This window comes from Salmo salar, chromosome ssa21 (genome assembly GCF_905237065.1).
Source record: "Salmo salar chromosome ssa21, Ssal_v3.1, whole genome shotgun sequence".
Taxonomy (NCBI): Eukaryota; Metazoa; Chordata; class Actinopteri; order Salmoniformes; family Salmonidae; genus Salmo; species Salmo salar.
The window spans coordinates 10,325,181-10,345,790 of NC_059462.1; the positions used below are offsets into that span (position 1 = coordinate 10,325,181).

Sequence of the window (20,610 nt, forward strand, 5' to 3'; positions counted from 1 at the left end):
TTTGGCCATGCGGCCAGCTCTAGGAAGAGTCTTGGTGGTTCCAAACTTAATCCACTGTGTTCTTGGGGACCTTCAATGCTGCAGAAATGTTTTATGCACCCTTCCCCAGATCTGTGCCTTGACCCAATCCTGTCTTAGAACTCTACGGACAATTCCTTCAACATCGTAGCTTGGTTTTTGCTCTGACATGCACTGTCAACTGTGAGACCTTATATAGACAGGTGTGTGCCTTTTCCAAATCATGTCCAATCAATTCAATTTACCACAGGTGGACTCCAGTCAAGTTGTAGAAACATCAAGGATGATCAATAGAAACAGGATGCACCGGAGCTCAATTTCGAGTCTCATGTCAAAGGGTCTGAATACTTATGTAAATAAGGTATTTCTGTTTTATTTTTAATGTGCAAACATTTCTAAAAACCTGTTTTTGCTTTGTCATTATGGGGTATTGTGTGTGTGTGTGTATTGAGGGGAAAAAACAATTTCATCCATTTTAGACTAAGGCTGTAATGTAACAAAATGGGTAAAAAAGTCAAGGGTTCTGAATACTTTCCGAATGCACTGTATATAGGGGATACAGTGCTGCATATTTTCCTGCGAAGAGACAGCATCATTAGATCACTTGTTTTGGTATGTAGCCTGTTTTTTGTCAAAGGTTCAGGAATGGCTGAAAAAAAATGAACATTTACTTGGAGCTAACAATTAAAATAATACTGCTATGTGATTTGATAAGTCATAGTCAATTGATCAATAATATACTTTAAGAATACTCTTAGCAAAGGTGTTTATATTTCATTGACAATATACATAAACTATGAGAAAAGAGGTTCAGAACTTTGTGAAATATCACAATGGAAAAATATATGGCAATTAGAAATCAAAACTGGGTGTCTTCAGAGATACAGTGAGGGGGAAAAAGTATTTGATCCCCTGCTGATTTTGTACGATAGCCTGCTGACAAAGAAATGATCAGTCTATAATTTTAAAGGTAGGTGTATTTGAACAGTGAGAGACAGAATACCAACAAAATCCAGAAAAACGCATGTAAAAGATGTTATAAATTGATTAGCATTTTAATGAGGGAAATAAGTATTTGACCCCCTCTCAAGCAGAAAGATTTCTGGCTCCCAGGTGTCTTTTATACAGGTAACGAGCTGAGATTAGGAGTACACTCTTAAAGGGAGTGCTCCTAATCTCAGCTTGTTACCTGTATAAAAGACACCTGTCCACAGAAGCAATCAATCAATCAGATTCCAAACTCTCCACCATGGCCAAGACCAAAGAGCTCTCCAAGGATGTCAGGGTCAAGATTGTAGACCTACACAAGGCTGGAATGGGCTACAAGACCATCACCAAGCAGCTTGGTGAGAAGGTGACAACAGTTGGTGCGATTATTCGCAAATGGAAGAAACACAAAATAACTGTCAATCTCCCTCGGCCTGGGGCTCCATGCAAGATCTCACCTCGTGGAGTTGCAATGATCATGAGAACGGTGAGGAATCAGCCCAGAACTACATGGGAGGATCTTGTCAATGATCTCAAGGCAGCTGGGACCATAGTCACCAAGAAAACAATTGGTAACACACTACGCCGTGAAGGACTGAAATCCTGCAGCACCCCCGCAAGGTCCCCCTGCTCAAGAAAGCACATATACATGCCCGTCTGAAGTTTGCCAATGAACATTTGAATGATTCAGAGGACAACTGGGTGAAAGTGTGGTCAGATGAGACCAAAATGGACCTCTTTGGCATCAACTCAACTCGCCGTGTTTGGAGGAGGAGGAATGCTGCCTATGACCCCAAGAACACCATGCCACCGTCAAACATGGAGATGGAAACATTATGCTTTGGGGGTGTTTTTCTGCTAAGGGGACAGGACAACTTCACCGCAAAGGGACCATGGACGGGGCCATGTACCGTCAAATCTTGGGTGAAAACCTCCTTCCCTCAGCCAGGGCATTGAAAATGGGTCGTGGATGGGTATTCCAGCATGACAATGACCCAAAACACACGGCCAAGGCAACAAAGGAGTGGCTCAAGAAGAATCACATTAAAGTCCTGGAGTGGCCTAGCAAGTCTCCAGACCTTAATCCCATAGAAAATCTGTGGTGGGAGCTGAAGGTTCGAGTTGCCAAACGTCAGCCTCGAAACCTTAATGACTTGGAGAAGATCTGCAAAGAGGAGTGGGACAAAATCCCTCCTGAGATGTGTGCAAACCTGGTGGCCAACTACAAGAAACCTCTGACCTCTGTGATTGCCAACAAGGGTTTTGCCACCAAGTACTAAGTCATGTTTTGCAGAGGGGTCAAATCCTTATTTCCCTCATTAAAATGCAAATCAATTTATAACATTTTTGACGTGTTTTTCTGGATTTTTTTGTTGTTATTCTGTCTCTCACTGTTCAAATAAATCTACCATTAAAATTATAGACTGGTCATTTCTTTGTCAGTGGGCAAACGTACAAAATCAGCCGGGGATCAAATACTTTTTTCCCTCACTGTAGATGGGAGGGGTTGAGAGTAGCTGAAGGCTGGGACTAGAAACAAACAGAATATAACTAATGTAAAATATACTGTCAGTGAGATGTATGTACGTATAAGCTGAAAGTGGAAGCCTAAGTATTGTTGTCCACTAGTTTACTCCAATTAGGGGAGGGGTGGTAAGGTTAAATAATATAAATTTAAAATAATAATATTGGAAATGATGCAGACATTTACATTGATAGAAGCCATAATCTATCTCCAAAATTAAAGCTGATCTACCTCCTAATTTTTTTTTTCAATGGACTTAAATGGCTGTCTAGCAATGACCAACAATCAACTTAACAAAGCTTGAAGAATTTAAAAAGAATGGGCAAATATTGTACAATACAGGTGTGGAAAGCTTTTAGATTTATCCAAAAAGACTCACAGCTGTAATTGCCATCAAAAGGTATTGACTCGGGGTGTGAAAACTTATGGAAATGAGCTGTATTTCGTTTCTTGAATAAATGTGCAAACATGTCTAAGAACTCTGTCATTATGGGGTATTGTGTGTAAATGGGTGAGAAATGTTAAATCTATAATGAACAAAAATATAAATGCAACAATTCCAAAGATTATACTGAGTTACACTACTGAGTGTAACTGAGTTTGTAACTGAGTTTGCTACTTTTCTCTACATTGATGCCTTAAATTTAGCAGCCGCTATCGACAGATCAGTTGGAAAAAGTGATGGGCTACTTTCTGCACACACTACGATCAGTGTGAACTGGAGTGACTTGACACAACGGCGCTGGCCAAATAAGATGTAGCTACAAAGAAAACACAGTTACTGTAACTGGTTCCGGTCTGCCATGAAGCGTTCATCCATGTATACAGGTAAGAGTCTAGCTACATTCAGATATTATATGGTTCTACTTTTGTCAGAAAGTCGTTTAAATTGCAAGATAAAGCGTGCTGTTAGCTAGCTAGTGAATGTTAGCTCGCTAGCTAACATTACGTGTATGATCTGTGTAGTAATATTCAAATCAGAAAACCATTTGCATTGCTAGTTATAGCCTAATTTTTGCTAGCTAACATTGAACCTAGTTGGTTAGCTTTTTAGCTACCTGCAGATTCTACAGTTATGACTATCTGTATTGGTAGCAGTATAAATTGGGATTATGCGGGTTAATTTTTTTTAGCTAGCTACATGTCTAAACAAAAGACTCCACTTCGCTAGATGATTGCATGACCCATCAAGTAAGCCAGGTGTGTCTGGGGTTGATTACGGCCATCTGTTGTATTTCATGTTTACATGTCTAGAGAATAGTGACCCATCTACCTAGTTTGATGTGGCTGGGGGGGTGGTTATTGCAGTTCCTTCACATGACCCATGAATTTAGACAAGTGTGCCAGGTAAGCATCATAATTATAAAATATTTATACAATATTTTTCTGGACACTTTGTTTTTGATATTGCTACTATGCAAGTAACCATTTCACTGTACCGTTTACACCTTCTGTATCCTGTGACAAATAAATGTACATTTTATTTGATATAGTGTGTGTGCGTTTACCAGAGACAGTAATCTGGTACACTACTCACTGTTTTTAGCACATGGCCTCACATGTGAATCCTTAAAAAAAATGGTGGGACTAAGGCTTAAGAGGGTGTGAACAATGCTGAATGTGTGTAGACAAATGAGCTCTCCAGTAGATGTACCAAAACATTGAAGGGGCAATTTCTGAAAGTTTCTCAACTTTCAAAGCAGAATTACTTTCCCATTGTTCCTCAACTGCAGTGTATGATGTACCATTGTCTCTCCTTTTATCCAATGTAAAAGAAACACAATTTCAAATGTTGCTACATAAGATTGAGATGGTTGGTTACAAATTCTCTAAAACAACCTTTGAGGCACCTTATGGTAGAGAAATTAACATTTAAATCTATGGCAACAGCTCTGGTGAGCATTCCTGCAGTCAGCATGCCAATTTCACGCTCCCTCAAAACTTGAGAAATCTGTGGCTTTGTGTTGTGACAAAACTGCACATTTTAGAGTGGCCTTTTTTGTCCCTGCACAAGGTGCACCTGTGTAACGATCATGCTGTGCAATCAGCTTTTTGATATGCCACACCTGTCAGGTGGATTGATTATATTGGCAAAAGGAGAAATGCTCACTAATAAGGATGTTATCAAATTTGTGCTCCAAATTTGAGAGAAATCAGCTTTTTGTGCATATGGAAAATGTGTGGGATTTTTTAATGAAAGATTCCATGAAACATGGAACCTACATGTTGCGTTTTATATTTTTGTTCAGTGTGTTTTTAATTCAGGCTGTAACAACAAAATGTGGAATAAGTCAAAGGGTATGAATACTTTATGAAGGCACCGTATATCGTGACTCGGCCATATCGCCCTAGTTAACTCTGATAAAGGCACTGGATTATGAGCGGTCTTGTTTGTTAAATGAAATAGGCAGTGGCATGGTGCATACAGCTATAAAAGCACAGTGGCACATGCCTCAATGCAGTGATTTGCGGCTTAATTGGGGTGTGGCTTTCCGTTAGTTCTTTTTGGCAGCCTATCCCGTGAGACTGAATGTCATTCCAAGTCATCTGTTCTGTTATATTTCATCAAATCTGACTAACACAGTGCACAGATTGCTATGAATCTGATGGTGTTTGCATATTTGGGTAAAAAGGCAAATAATGTCCCGTTTTGGAACACTGACAAGAGCATAAAATATATCTGATTGGGCCCGCCTATGCCCCTGCAGTGGAGTCCAAATCATGACAAAGTATTTGTTTTCCCCTTTTACAGCAGGTCTGAGTCTTGGCAAATCAAAGGCTACAGAGGCAGAAATGCTACAGGCAATGTCAACCTGCCTGAAATATGCACCTGACTGCAAGGGAGGCAGTGGGAGGGCCAATGAGTAAGGAGATGAAAGAGTTCAAGTTAAAATCAGCAAAGCCCGTTCCGACAGTGCCTTTTTTTTGGGGTTTATTGTACATCCAATTTGTGTTTCAAGAAGCTTGTGCCAGAAATATTTTAGGCTTTTTATAAATTTGGGCTTGTACATCTATTTTGTGGCGCAATACATTTATTTAAACTGTTTTTGAATAATAAAGAAATGCATAACAGTTTTGACATGGACAAAGGTTTACACAATTCTGTTCCAAGTTACTGCTCTAATTGTGTTGCACAGAATGACAACAGCTAAGATGAGTATAGACCCTAAGTCTGGAAGATACATTTTTGCACCATGAGTAGAATTCTATTCTACATACAGTATCAGGGTGCTTTTCAAGAGTGTGCAACATCAGAAAGGTCCTTGTTGATACATTTTGTTTTCCTATTCTTAGCTCAGGCTCATCCTTTTAATGTAAAGAAGCTTACGTCACAAAATGGCAACTACTTTTAAACGTCTCACACTTCATGGAATGGTGTGTTGAATTCATGGTGTGTTTTGGTCAAATCAGATCAATGTGTTCTCAATCCAATATTTAAATGTACTGTAATTTAATAGTCAAGTACAGTTTTCAAACTCTGTTCCGAAATTAAGAAATTACTGTTGGCTGTCTTTTTGAGTGGGTGAACAAAGGTTTAAATGTCATTGAATGACGTCTCAACCAAATATAAACGCATTTCCATGTTGAAATGACATGGTGTGCCCAGTCGGAAGAGCTGTGTTGAGCAGCAGCTCTCGAGGCCCATCGTAACTAGGCTATTGCTTTCTCCCAGCTGAGCTCAGGCCTCCCCTTTAAAACATACAGTTCATTAGTCTAACATGGCTAGATGAGTCCCGTACCACAGATCCCAAACCCGTTATAGACCTGCTCTACCATGACCTTTTTGGCATAATCGGGTCTCTGGATGGCACTGTTATATTGATGGTTGGTTGCTTCGTATTAGATCACAGATGAGAACTACAAGAACAGATGCAGTAGAATGGCATATCACAGGCAAAATACAGTACACCAACTCTTATTCTGAGAAAAAAGGGTGAAGGCAATTCATTAGCTTTTTCGTCAACTCCCTCTATTAGCCTGCCTCTCATGCGGGTATGGGCAAGATTCTCATTGTGTGTCGCGTGCGATCAGAACTTGATGTGGTTTATTAATAAGATGACCTCCTACAAACCTCTGACTCTCATTCTTGGTCTAGGCGAGGCGAACATTCGGCTACCCCACCACTCCCTCGCCTCTCCGAGGGTTAGCTCCACTCCAACCCTTTAGATCAGAGGATGGGAGAGCATTACCTCCCCTTACCATGGCATATCACAGCATTCCCGCCCATCACGCTACAGATCTCTACAACCACCATTGCCGTTCTCTTCAAAGGAAGCCCGCCCGCGTCTATGAATAAAACAATAAAAGATTTAACCAGGATGAAAAAGCTAAACCCCAAAAGCCCTGTGCAGGTTGAATTATTAATTGCACCTGTGATATGAAGCTATTTCTACTTTATGCCCCCTGAAAGAGTTTGGTTGTAGCCAGGAGAGGGCTTTGGGTACAAGGCTGCTCTAGGGGATGTTCTCATCAACAGAATTTGAATTTCACAGTCAGTGCTAATAGCTGTGTGCATCCTGTTTCTCGGTACAACAGTAGGACCCTCTATGGACAGCTGTTTGTGTCCTTACATGCTATACATCCTTGAAGTGGTAGTATTGCTTGAACACTACACTGGAGTAAAGATAATGCAGGGATCGATCATTTAGGTAGCCTAGTGGTTGAGTGTTGGGCCAGTAACTGAAAGGTCGCCGGTTCGATTCCCTGAGCCGGCAAGGTGGGAAAAAATGCACTTCTGCCCTTGAGCAAGGAAAGGAAATTAACCAACAACTGCTCCCTGGGCGCCGATGACGTGGACATCTAAGGCGACCCACCTGTCTGATTCAGAGCAGTTGGGTTAAATGCGGAAGAAACATTTCAGTTGAATGTATTCAGTTATGCAACTGACTAGGTATCCCCTGTTAGACCCAATACTGATTAGACCATGTTAGACTAACTTATATTGGGGTAAGGGCACTGTTGGCCCAACTCTTACCTAGGGTTAAAAGTGTATTGTTGGCTAAACTCTTACCTTGGGGTAAGGGTACTGTTGGCCCTTGGGGTAGAGGGAGCCAGTGAAGCGAGGCAGGATCATGTTGAGTACCAGGGTGTTGTTAAGGGTGAGGTAGGCTAGTCGGGACCCGTCAGGAGACCACCAATGAGCCACTTGAGAGTGCAGCACTTCCTCTGTAAAACAATAAAATGATTTTTTTTTAACCAGTTTATACCAAGTGGTAAATTTACTCTAACTCTGCCAATATTGCAGATGACACAACAGTGGTAGGCCTGATCACCGACAATGGCAAGACAGCCTATAGGGAGGAGGTCAGAGACCTGGCCGGGTGGTGCCAGAATAACAACCTATCTGTCAACGTAACAAAGACTAACTGCTCTAAAAATACTATCTTTGACGATTGTGTGTATGAATCCTGTTCTATGCTTGACACCCATGAATTCCTTTTACTATCCGTGGTTACAAAAGACAAGACTCAGGACAAAAAGGAAGCCATTTCAGAGTAGTGGATTGCGCATATATTGTCATTTATGGACATTCTTAACCATTGTTGACCATAATTATCAGAACAGTGGCCGTCTTACCTTCATATAACCAATCAGCGATCCCATTAAAGACCACTCCTTCTTGTCCCGAGGACGTCAGTCTCCAAGAGCTTCTTTTGACATCCGTCTGGTAGTAAATGTTATTTTCAAAGACATACACCTGAGGAGGAAGACAGATGGTTCACTAATAGGCAGATATCAAATCTACTACCGGCACCTAAATTTCGTTTAGGTTCCTGATTCATAATAAGAGCATTGCTCATCACTATAACACCTTTGTGTGGAGGCGTTTGTGTATAACACACACACCGCTGCAGGGCTTTTCTAGATAACTGATTACATGGGGGCCAGGTATAAATACTGCAGAAAGTAGAAAAAGATGTTATCATACGGTTAATTACTTGTCTACACAGTCAAATCGCAAGAGTAAATTCAACTCTTATGCAGTCAAATTGAACACTATTTTGAGGTTTTAAATGTCCCATTACCATTTTGTGTTAACTACTCTGGTCATGGTGTTATTTTTGGAGTTAAAACTACACTAAATGGAGTAAATATCCAACTCGCAGAGTTTTACTTAAATGTACAGTACCTTCAGAAAGTATTCACACCCCTTGACTTTTTCCACATTTTGTTGTTACAGCCTGCATTTAACCTCTATGGGCTAGGTGGGACGCAAGCGTCCCACCCGTGGTGCACTCCATCAACAGCAGGTGCATTTCAAGAGCGGCAAATTTGAATCCAAATGTCAAAATTCCAATTTTTCAAACATACAACTATTTTACACCCTTTGAAAGATAAACATCTCCTTAATCTAACCACGTTTTCCGATTTCAAAAAGGTTTTACGGCGAAAGCATAAATTTAGAGTATGTTAGGACAGTACATTTACAAGAGTTGTGTGTAATGTTGTGCCAATTCAAAGACAGGCGTCACCAAAACCATAAAATCAGCTAAGATTATGCACTAACCTTTTACAATCTCCAACAGATGACACTCCTAGGACATTATGTTAGACAATGCATGCATTTTTAGTTCTATCAAGTTCATATTTATATCCAAAAACAGCATTTTACTGTGGCGTTGATGTTCAGGAAATCGTTTCCCTCCAATAACCGGCATTCAAGTCAGCACCACAAATTAAATAATTAAAATTAGAAAACATTGGTAAAATATTATATTGTCATTTAAAGAATTATAGATTTACATCTCTTGAACGCAATCAACTTGCCAGATTTAAAAATAACCTTACTGGGAAATCACACTTTGCAATAATCTGAGCACTGCGCCCAGAAAAATACGCGTTGCGATACACACTAGCCGCCATGTTGGGGAGATCTAAAATCGAAAATACTATGTAAATAATCCATTACCTTTGATTCTCTTCATCAGATGTCACTTCCAGGTATCACAGGTCCATAACGAATGTAGTTTTGTTCAAAAAAGCTCATCATTTATGTCCAAAAATCTCCGTCTTGTTAGCACATGATCTAAGCCCGCCGGACTTCACTTCATGAACGAGGGGAAAAAATATATTTACGTTCGTTCAAACATGTCAAACGTTGTATAGCATAAATCATTAGGGCCTTTTTTAACCAGAACATGAATAAAATTCAAGGCGGACGAATGCAAAATCTTTTAAAACGTATTGGAACGAGGGTACCCAGCATGACCTAGCGCGCCAGGTGTCTAATGGGCCATCATCGTTCCATGGCTCTTGTTCGGTCAGATCTCCCTCCAGAAGACACAAAACACTTTGTAAAGGCTGGTGACATCTAGTGGAAGCAATAGGAAGTGCCAAAATATTCCTCAGCCCCTGTGTTTTTCAATGGCATAGGTTTAAAGGTAATACAACACATCAGGTATCCACTTCCTGTCAGAATCTGTCTCAGGGTTTTGCCTGCCAAATGAGTTCTGTTATACTCACAGACACCATTCAAACAGTTTTAGAAACTTTAGGGTGTTTTCTATCCATATATAATAAGTATATGCATATTCTAGTTACTGGGTAGGATTAGTAACCAGATTAAATCGGTACATTTTTTTATCCAGCCGTGCAAATACTGCCCCCTAGCCCTAACAGGTTAACCTCTATGGGCTAGGCGGGACGAATTCGTCCCACCTACGTAACAGCCAGTCTTATCCAGTGGCGCGATTTTTGAATCGTTTGAAATACTATTACTTCAAGTTCTCAAACATATGACTATTTTACAGCTATTTAAAGACAAGACTCTCGTTTATCTAACCACACTGTCCGATTTCAAAAAGGCTTTACAACGAACGCAAAACATTAGATTATGTCAGGAGAGTGCCCAGCCAGAAATAATCAGACACCCATTTTTCAAGCTAGCATATAATGTCACCAAAAACCCAAACCACAGCTAAATGCAGCACTAACCTTTTATGATCTTCATCAGATGACACACCTAGGACATTATGTTATACAATACATGCATGTCTGTTCAATCAAGTTCATATTTATATCAAAAAACAGCTTTTTACATTAGCATGTGACGTTCAGAAAAAGCATACCCCCGCAAACTTCCGGGAATTTACTAACAGTTTGCTAAATTACTCACGATAAACGTTCACAAAAAGCATAACAATTATTTTAAGAATTATAGATACATTACTCCTCTATGCACTCGATATGTCCGATTTTAAAATAGCTTTTCGGATGAAGCACATTTTGCAATATTCTAAGTACATAGCCCAGCCATCACGGCTAGCTATTTAGACACCCGGCAAGATTAGCCTTCACCATAATCACATTTCCTATAAGAAAAATGTTCTTACCTTTCTTGTTCTTCGTCAGAATGCAGTCCCAGGACTTCTACTTCAATAACAAATGTAGGTTTGGTCCAAAATAATCCATCGTTATATCCGAATAGCGGCGTTTTGTTCGTGCGTTCTAGACACTATCAGAATGGTAATCCACGGTCGCGCTCATGGCGCATGGCGTGACAAAAAATGTCTAAATATTCCATTACCGTACTTCGAAGCATGTCAACCGCTTTTTAAAACCAATTTTTATGCCATTTATCTCGTAGAAAAGCGATAATATTCCGACCGGGAATCTGCAATAAACTAAACAGCCGAATTAAAATACTCCATGGGGGCTAATCGCGCACGCGCCTCATTCCATTGTCACCTAATGGGACACTTGAATAAGGCGATAATCTGTTTCAGCCTGAGGCTGCCTCATCAACCTTCAGGATTTTCCCGCCTTCTGAGAGCCTATTGGAGCCCTGGGAATTGTCACGTTACAGCTAAGATCCTTACTCTTCAATAAACAGATGCAAGACGCACGACTCCTTGTCAAACAGGGCACTTCCTGCATGAAACCTTGTCAGGTTTTTGCCTGCCATAGGAGTTCTGTTATACTCACAGACACCATTCAAACAGTTTTAGAAACTTTATGTTGTTTTCTATCCAAACCTGAACAATAATATGCATATTCTAGCTTCTGAGTTGGTGTAGGAGGCAGTTAAAAATGGGCACATATTTTTTCCAAAATTCTCAATACTGCCCCCTAGCCCAAACAGGTTAAAAAGGAGTACATTTAGATTTGTTTTGTCACTGGCCTGCCTACACACAATACCCTATAATGTCAAAGTGGTATCGTGTTTTTCTAAATGTTTACAAATGAATTAAAAATGAAAAGCTGAAACGTATTGAATTATGACAAGCCTAAATAAGTTCAGGAGTAAAAATGTGCTAAACAAGTAATAATAATTAGCATTTTTATTTTTTGGACTACCTCATCTCTGTACCCCACACAATCAAATGTATTCGAATGCATTTATAAAGCCCTTCTTACATCAGCTGATGTCAAAGTGCTGTACAGAAACCCAGCCTAAAACCCCAAACAGCTAGCAATGCAGGTGTAGAAGCACGGTGGCTAGGAAAAACTCCCTAGAAAGGCCAGAACCTAGGAAGAACCCTAGAGGAACCAGGCTGAGGGGTGGCCAGTCCTCTTCTGGCTGTGCCGGGTGGAGATTATAACAGAACATGGCCAAGATGTTCATAGATGACCAGCAGGGTCAAATAATAATAATCACAGTGATTGTAGAGGGTGCAACAGGTCAGCACCTCAGGAGTAAATGTCAATTGGCTTTTCATAGCTGATCATTCAGAGTATCTCTACTGCTCCTGCTGTCTCTAGAGAGTTGAAAACAGCAGGTCTGGGACAAGGTAGTAAGGTCCCAAAGTCGAGCAGTGAACTTCAAACAGATTCAACCACAAAGACCAGGAAGGTTTTCCAATGCCTCGCAAAAAATGGCACCTATTTGTAGATGGGTAAAAATAAATGACATTGAATATCCCTTCGAACATGTTGAAGTTATTAATTACACTTGTGATGGTGTATCAATACACCTAGTCACTACAAAGATACAGGCGTCCTTCCTAACTCAGTTGCCGGAGAGGAAGGAAACCACTCAGGGAGTCCAATGGGGACTTTAAAACATTTAGAGTTTAATGGCAGTGATAGGAGAAAACTGAGCATGGATCAACAACATTGTAGTTACTCCACAATACTAACCTAATTGACAGAATGAAAAGAAGGAACGTTGTACAGAAAAAAATATTCCAAATCATGCATTCTGTTTGCAAAAAGGCACTAAAGTAATACTGCAAAGCAATTCACTTTTTGTTCTAAATACAAAGAGTTATGTTTGGGGCAAATCCAATACATTAGTGAATACACCATAGTACCACTCCCCATATTTTCAAGTATAATGTGGGCTGCATCATGTTATGGTATGCTTGTAATTGTTAAGGATTGGGGAGTTTTTCAGGATAAAAAAGAAACCGAATGGAGCTAAGCCCAGGCAAAATCCTAAAACACAAGGCCAAATCTTCACGGGAGTTGCTTACCAAGAATACAATGAATGTTCCAGAGTGGCCAAGACTTAAATCAACTTGAAAATCTATGGTGAAAATGGTTGTCTAGCAACTACCAACTTGATAGACCTTGAATTTCTTACAGAATAATGGGCAAATGTTGCACAATCAAGGTGTGGAAAGCTCAGCTGTGATCGCTGCCAAAGGTGGTTCTACAAACTATTGAATCAGGGTTGTGAATACTTATGTATATTAGATTTCTGTATTTAATTTTCAATAAATTAGCAAACATTTCTAAAGTATTTTCACTTTTTCATTATCGGGAATTTTATGTAGATGGGTGAGAAATGTAATACATTTTTAATTCAAGCTGTAACAAAATGTGGAGTAAGTCAACGAGTATGAATACTTTCTGAAGGCAGTGTAACTCCAATTGCCATTTGACTATTTTCAGTGTCTTTTAATTGACTCCCGTGCCATTTTACACGTGTGTGTGTGTGTGTGTGTGTGTGTGTGTGTGTATTGTTTAGAATTAACAATCAACTCCAGCCGAGTACATTTCTATTTTGGGTTACTTTGAGTTATAAGGGTGAAAAAGCCTTATTTGAATATTTCTTAATGTGTCACTTTATGGTGGTTTGAAATGTGATTTCCAATCTGTTGGATCCAACTTAAAGGAAGATATCCAGAAATGTTACGTCACCCACAGCTTGCATTTAGAATGCCTGCAATAGTAGGGAAGAAAATACAGTTCATGGAAACTACGTACACAATGTAAAATGGAACAACTCTCACACAACGGTTGCTATACAGTAAATCCAACCACTTACAGATTGAATTAGTTTAGAAAAATGTATGTTTACTATCTTTGTGTAGCATAAGAAACAATGTACAGTTGAAGTCAGAAGTTTACATACGCCTGAGCCAAATACATTTAAACTCAGTTTTTCACAATTCCTGACATTTAATCCCAATAAAAATTCCCTGTCTTCGGTCAGTTAGGATCACCACTTTATTTTAAGAATGTGAAATGTCTGAATAATAGTAGAGAGAATGATTTCAGCTTTTATTTCTTTCATCAAAATCCCAGTTGGTCAGAAGTTTACAAACACTCAATTAGTATTTGGTAACATTGCCTTTAAATTGTTTAACTTGGGTCAAACGTTTCGGGTAGCCTTCCACAAGCTTCCCACAATAACTTGGGTGAATTCTGGCCCATTCCTCCTGACAGAGCTGGTGTAACTGAATCAGGTTTGTAGGCCTCCTTGCTCGTACACACATTTTCAGTTCTGCACACACATTTTCTATAGGATTGAGGTCCGGGCTTTGTAATGTCAACTCCAATACCTTGACTTTGTTGTCCTTAAGCCATTTTGCCACAACTTTGGAAGTATGCTTGGGGTCATTGTCCATTTGGAAGACCCATTTGCGACCAGGCTTTAACTTCCTGACTGATGTCTGGAGATGTTGCTTCAATATATACACATCATTTTTCTACCTCATTATGCCATCTATTTTGTGAAGTGCACCAGTCCCTCCTGCAGCAAACCACCCCCACAACATGATGCTGCCACTCCCGTGCTTCACGGTTGGGATGGTGTTCTTCGGCTTGCAAGCATCCCCCCTTTTCCCTACAAACATAACGATGGTCATTATGGCCAAACAGTTCTATTTGTGTTTTATCAGGCCAGAGGACATTTCTCCAAAAAGTACAATCTTTGTCCCCATGTGCAGTTGCAAACCGTTGTCTGGCTTTTTTATGGCAGTTTTGGAGCAGTGGCTTCTTCCTTGCTGAGCGGCCTTTCAAGTTATGTCGATATAGGACTCGTTTTACTGTGGATATAGATACTTTGTACTTGTTTCTTCCAGCATCTTCACAAGGTCCTTTGCTGATGTTCTGGGATTGATTTGCACTTTTAGCACCAAAGTACGTTAGTCTCTAGAAGACAGAACGCCTCTCCTTCCTGAGCGGTATGATGGCTGCATGGTCCCATGGTGTTTATACTTGTGTACTATTGTTTGTACAGATGAATGTGGTACCTTCAGGCGTTTGGAAATTGCTCCCAAGGATGAACCAGACTTGTGGTCTACAATTTTTTTTTCTGAGGTCTTGGCTGATTTCTTTTGATTTTCCCCTTGATGATAAAGCAAAGAGGCACTGAGCTTAAAGGTAGGCCTTGAAATACATCCACAGGTACACCTCCAATTGACTCAAATTATGTAAATTAGCCAATCAGAAGCTTCTAAAGCCACGACATCATTTTCTGGAATTTTCCAAGCTGTTTAAAGGCACAGTCAACTTAGTGTATGTAAACTTCTGACCCACTGGAATTGTCATACAATTAATTAGAAGTGAAATAATCTGTTTGTAAACAATTGTTGGAAAAATTACTTGTCATGCACAAAGTAGATGTCCTAACCGACTTGCCAAAACTATAGTTTGTTGACAAGAAATTTGTGGTGTGGTTGAAAAACGAGTTTTAATGACTCCAACCTAAGTGTATGTAAACTTCCAACTTCAACTGTATCACCTTGACTAACCAGTGCCCCGCACATTGACTCTGTACAAGTACCCCTGTATATAGCCTCACTGTTATTTTACTGCTGCTCTTGAATTATTTGTTACTTTATTTCTTATTTTTTTTAGGTGTTCATCTTAACTGCATTGTTGGTTAGGGACTTGTAAATATGCGTTTCACTGTAAAGTCTACACCTGTTCGGTGCATGTGACAAATAACATTTGATTTACAGTGTGAAAATTAAAGTTCATTTACATAATCTGATAAATCAGAAACTATAAAACAAATCAAGGTCAATGACACACACTACTGGTCCTCAGATGGCTGCTGTTCAGTTAATTGTTTGGTGTGGGTATGGCGTAGTGGAGGCTGCTGAGGGGAGAACGGCTCATAATGGCTGGAATAGAGCAAATTGAATACAATCATTCCAGCCATTATTAAGAGCCATCCTCCCCTCAGCAGCCTCCACTGGTATGGCGGCCATCTTAATATGGTCAGATGGTGACCACATGACCCATCAGGTGACTTGGCAGCTATTTTGGAGGGGCACTTTTTCACTGTGATAGTGAGTTTGATAGTGGACTGGGGATTTACTTCAGAATATCCGCAACACCATGCTTACTCTTTCGGTGGATTGAATTACTCAAAACAACATGTCTTAGAGCAATGGCTTGATTAATTGTACTGTTTCTTTTTTTTCTTCCATGATAATTGGTTCCTTTTACGGCTTTTGTTTACACGTTCTCTCATGTCAAAAAAAAACCTTCAATCATTCACATTTGAGCAAAGGGGGTCTGAATGATTTCTACATAATAACGTTACATAGGTGTGATTGAAAATGAGAGTCAAAGCAACGCATTTGGTTGGCAAAACACAGAATAAAATATATTGGAGACATACTTGCAAACAAAAGCAACCATTTACATTTTCTCCAGCTCAAAATGCATATCGACTAATTAAAATCATCAATTTACTAGCTTGTGACAACGCTAAATTGTAGCTGGTCCCATCAGATAACATGGCACACAGTAGCCACCATTTTTGGTGACGCCCCAAGCCGACACCAAAAATGCTCTCAAAGCTCTTCATTGGACCCTGAACAAACTGGAGACCACATTTCCGGAAGCAACGTTCATTGTTGCGGGGGACTTTAAAAGTAATTTGAGGACCGTGCTTCCGAATTATTAACACAGACTGTCTAACTCGCGGAAATTCTACTCTTGACAACTGCTAAACGCCTTTTCAATATGGGTATAAGGTCTTCTCCCATCCTGCTTTTGACAAATCCAACCATGACTCCATCTTGCTTCTCCCAAGTGGTGCAGCGGTCTAAGGCACTGCATCTCAGTGCTAGAGGTGTCACTATAGACCCTGGTTCGATCCAAGGCTGTATCACAACTGGCCGTTATTGGAAGTCCCATAGGGCGGCACACAATTGGCCCAGCTTCGTTAGGGTTTGATCGGGGTAGGCCGTCATTGTAAAAAATACTTTTTTTCCCTGACTTGCCTAGTTATATAAAGGTTAAATAAAATAACCTACAAATACTCAAGAAGGAAGTTCTGGTGGTGAGCTCTGTACAACGTTGAACCGACCAATAAGATTTCATGCTCAAGACTGTTTTGATCGTGGACTGTAATATATTCCGGGTCGCCTCTGGAGATAAATGAATACGCCGATTCAGTCAACGTGGACTACATACGCAGTCTCCCCCAGTCTCCACTGAGGATGTATGTTAGTCATTCAAACATAAACCCTCGCAAGGCTACCGGCCCAGACGGCATCAATAGTCGTTCCCTCAGAGCTTGTGCAGACCAGCTGGCTGTTGTGTTCTGACATTTTACATCTCTAACTCAGGCCGCTATACCTACCTGCTTCAAGATGTCCACTATCATCCCTGTGCCCAAGAAAGGGAAAGTAACTACTGAATTATTACCGACCAGTAGCACTCACTTCCGTCATCATGAAGTGCTTAGAGAGGCTAGTCAAAGACCATATCACCTCCTCCCTCCCCGACACACTCAACCCTCTGCAGTTCGCCTACCGCCCTGACAGATCCACGGATGACGCAATTGCCATTGCATTGCCCTTACCAACCTGGACAAAAGGAATGCATATGTGAGGATGATGTTTAGACTACAGCTCTGCCATTAGTACCATAGTGCCCTATAAGCTAATTAAAGTTCACGGCCCTGGGTCTGAACTCCTCCCTTTGCAACTGGGCCCTGGACTTCCTGACGGGATGCCCCCAGGTGGGGAAGGTAGGTAACATTACTTCCGACACTGATTCTCAACACAGGAGCCCCACAAGGGTGCTTCCTCAGCGGGGCCTCTGTGGAGCCAGTCAATAACTTCAAATTCTTCGGTGTACACATCTCAGAGAAGCTGAAAAAGTCAAACCACACGGACACTGGTGAAGAAGGCACTACTGCAACTCTTAAACATCAGGATGATAAATAAATCTGCCCTGTCCCTGAGGGCCCTCAGTGTTCTACAGGAGCACCATCAAGAGCATACTGTCGAGCTGCATCACAGCCTGGTATGGCAACTCCACCACAGTGGACCACAAGGTGTTTCAGAGGGTGATACGTGCAGCCGAACGCACCATTGGGTGCACACTGCATGTCCTCCAGGACACATGCATACAAGATGAAAACATATAAAGCGTTGGTACCATGTTTCATGAACTGAAATAAAATATCCCACAAATGTTCCGTACGCACCAAGAGCTTCTTTCTCTCAAATTGAGCACACATTTGTTTACATCCCTGTTAGTGAATATTTCTCCTTTGCCAAGATAATCCATCCACCTAACAGGTGAGGCATATCAAGAAGGTGATTTAAACAGCATGATCATTACACAGGTGCACCTTGTGCTGGGGAATAAGTCAAGGGGTATGAATATTTTCTGACGGCACTGTGCTTGGATATATCCATGATAATGACGATGTGTGATTTTGCATGGCTTAGAGAAAGTTAATCTCGTCTAGGCACTGTTCAATCTTTATGTATGGTACAGAGATGCGGTCAGACAGGCAGACAGTGAGGTGTATATTAACCCCCACTACCAAACCAAATGCTAGGCTAGAAACAAGGGGAAATAATGTGCAAGTTGAGATAAATACAATATATGATTTAGACAGCAACATGAATATTATTATGAAGGCGTACTGATAATTCAGATGGAACTGTTATCATGCATAGCGTGACGGCCAATACAGTACGGCTTGGAACACTGCTCGTCCAATCAGCATCCAGGATCCCAAAAAACATTTAATAATCATAAATTAATTATGCACTGCAAATGGACCGCAAGCACAACAAAAATTGTTTTCAACCTTGATTTACATTGAGAAACAAAGTAATTGTTACACTATTTTTTTTAGGTGATCATGGTGACAGTCTTATCACAGAGATGGGTGACTGGTCCTCAGAATGCAATTAGGTTAATTAGGTGTTTTAGCTGGGTCTGTGGAAAAAGTGTGACACAGAAGACAAATACCACGATGAGGATGACCAGATCGAAATGGAATCAACAGACTCGACGCAAGATACAGCATGATCTGAGAGTCCTGGAGAGTCACTGTCTTGTAGCTTTTCTCCAACCTTAATCTAGTGCACCCGATTCTAATAACTAGCTGGTTGATGAGCTATAGGAGGGTAATTTTCCAGGAGATCTCAACCTCCACCTATTCCCCCCACCCTTTTCTCTTATAACCTCTCCCTCCAGTATAGCCGTCTCTGTTGATTGGACTGAGAGGGATGCAAACACAGACAGCTTGCAGCTACCACGTTTAACAATTTGTGATTCATTCACCATTACATAATTTAAAATAGAGTAAATAATCTTTGTTTCATGTTCTTGTACTAAGGAGGTCCAGTAGGTTAATATGAATAGTACTGATGACTGTATTACATTCATGTTGGTAAGGTTGGCTTAACATTTCACTTATGTTTTTTTAAATGTTTTGGTATTGTAATGTTTTCTGTAACTGGTCTCATCACCTGCTGCTTGCATTTCAATAGCTAAGTTGTTTATGAATTACACAATTGTCAGGCTAATATGCTGCAACATCAGTCAGCCATCTTAATGCAGAAAGACATTGCATTGACACATATTATTTGGGGTGAGACTCAATATTTTAGATAATGGGTAGAGTAACTAATACAGACGATCAAGGTAAGAACAGACATAGCTATAACTTCAGTTTGATGAAAGTGTCGCGGCTTTATGCTATTGTATGTAATTTGAGCATTGCTTTGATTAGCTAACAAGCTAGCTAGCAATGGTGGAGATGTCGATTTGATGCAACAAAATGAATGTTTGTAGCCGATCTGAGGTCATGCCTGTTAGTTAATCTGCCTTGAATTTGGTTGTGAATGTGGAGAAGGTTATTGAACAAAAAAAATATGTTGAGGGTGTTGTCAACGTAAAACAAGTTAGCTAGCCAGTTTGTGCTATAGCTTGGTTGCTCAGATGAGACATTAACCCGGGTCTGTTTTGCATTAGTGGAAACCAAGACTGTTCTCAGGGCAGGTTTGCTGGTTTTGACTAGCAGAAGTTAATTTTTATAGCACAGGTTAGAACTTAAGTAGCAGGTTAGGAGAATTAGGTTAAGGTTAGGAATAGGTTTAGGGTTAGCTAAAATCCTACAATTGTCCCCTATGTGACTCAAACATATCTAGCTACAACCAGGCCTGCCCTGAGGACAGTCTTGCTGCGAACCTGGCTAATGTTACAATGTCAACTAACGAAGCAGATACAATTTCAATAATGCTATCTGGCTGAGAACAAAACTATATTGAGCAATAATGTTGTTGGGATATAATGTTAGCTAGCTACTGATGCTAAGATACAAGAGTGGACATGCTCCTATGAGGACATGCTGCATTTCTCACTTTGATCTGTAATCCTAATTATGTTTCTTGTTCAACAAATATTAGCCTGTTAGTCCATGTAATTCGTTTGCTATCTTTTACAGCAAACAATGAAGGAAACAGTGGGTGTAGATTTAAGACGGAATTGCTGGGATATGATGTAACAACATGTTAAAGGTATAAAAAAAGTAAAGTGTTTTAAGCCTGTGTTAATAAAGATGGTTAAAAGGCAAAAGTGATTGTTTCATTTTGTTTGGGAAATAAAGATGGTGGCATTATTTCATTCAGTACCGAAATTTGTAC

General features: G+C 40.3%; 1 protein-coding gene across 1 annotated transcript in view; it reads right to left on the bottom strand.

The window, feature by feature from the left end:
- Nucleotides 1-20,610, bottom strand: part of LOC123729587 (inactive dipeptidyl peptidase 10-like) — a 207,426-nt gene that overhangs the window by 76,183 nt on the left and 110,633 nt on the right. The window contains exons 8-9 of the mRNA XM_045704877.1: nt 8,108-8,228; nt 7,542-7,696 (exon numbers count right to left, since the gene is read on the bottom strand). Of these exons, the coding sequence (XP_045560833.1) occupies nt 7,542-7,696; nt 8,108-8,228 (276 nt within the window). The remainder of the gene's footprint in view (nt 1-7,541; nt 7,697-8,107; nt 8,229-20,610) is intronic.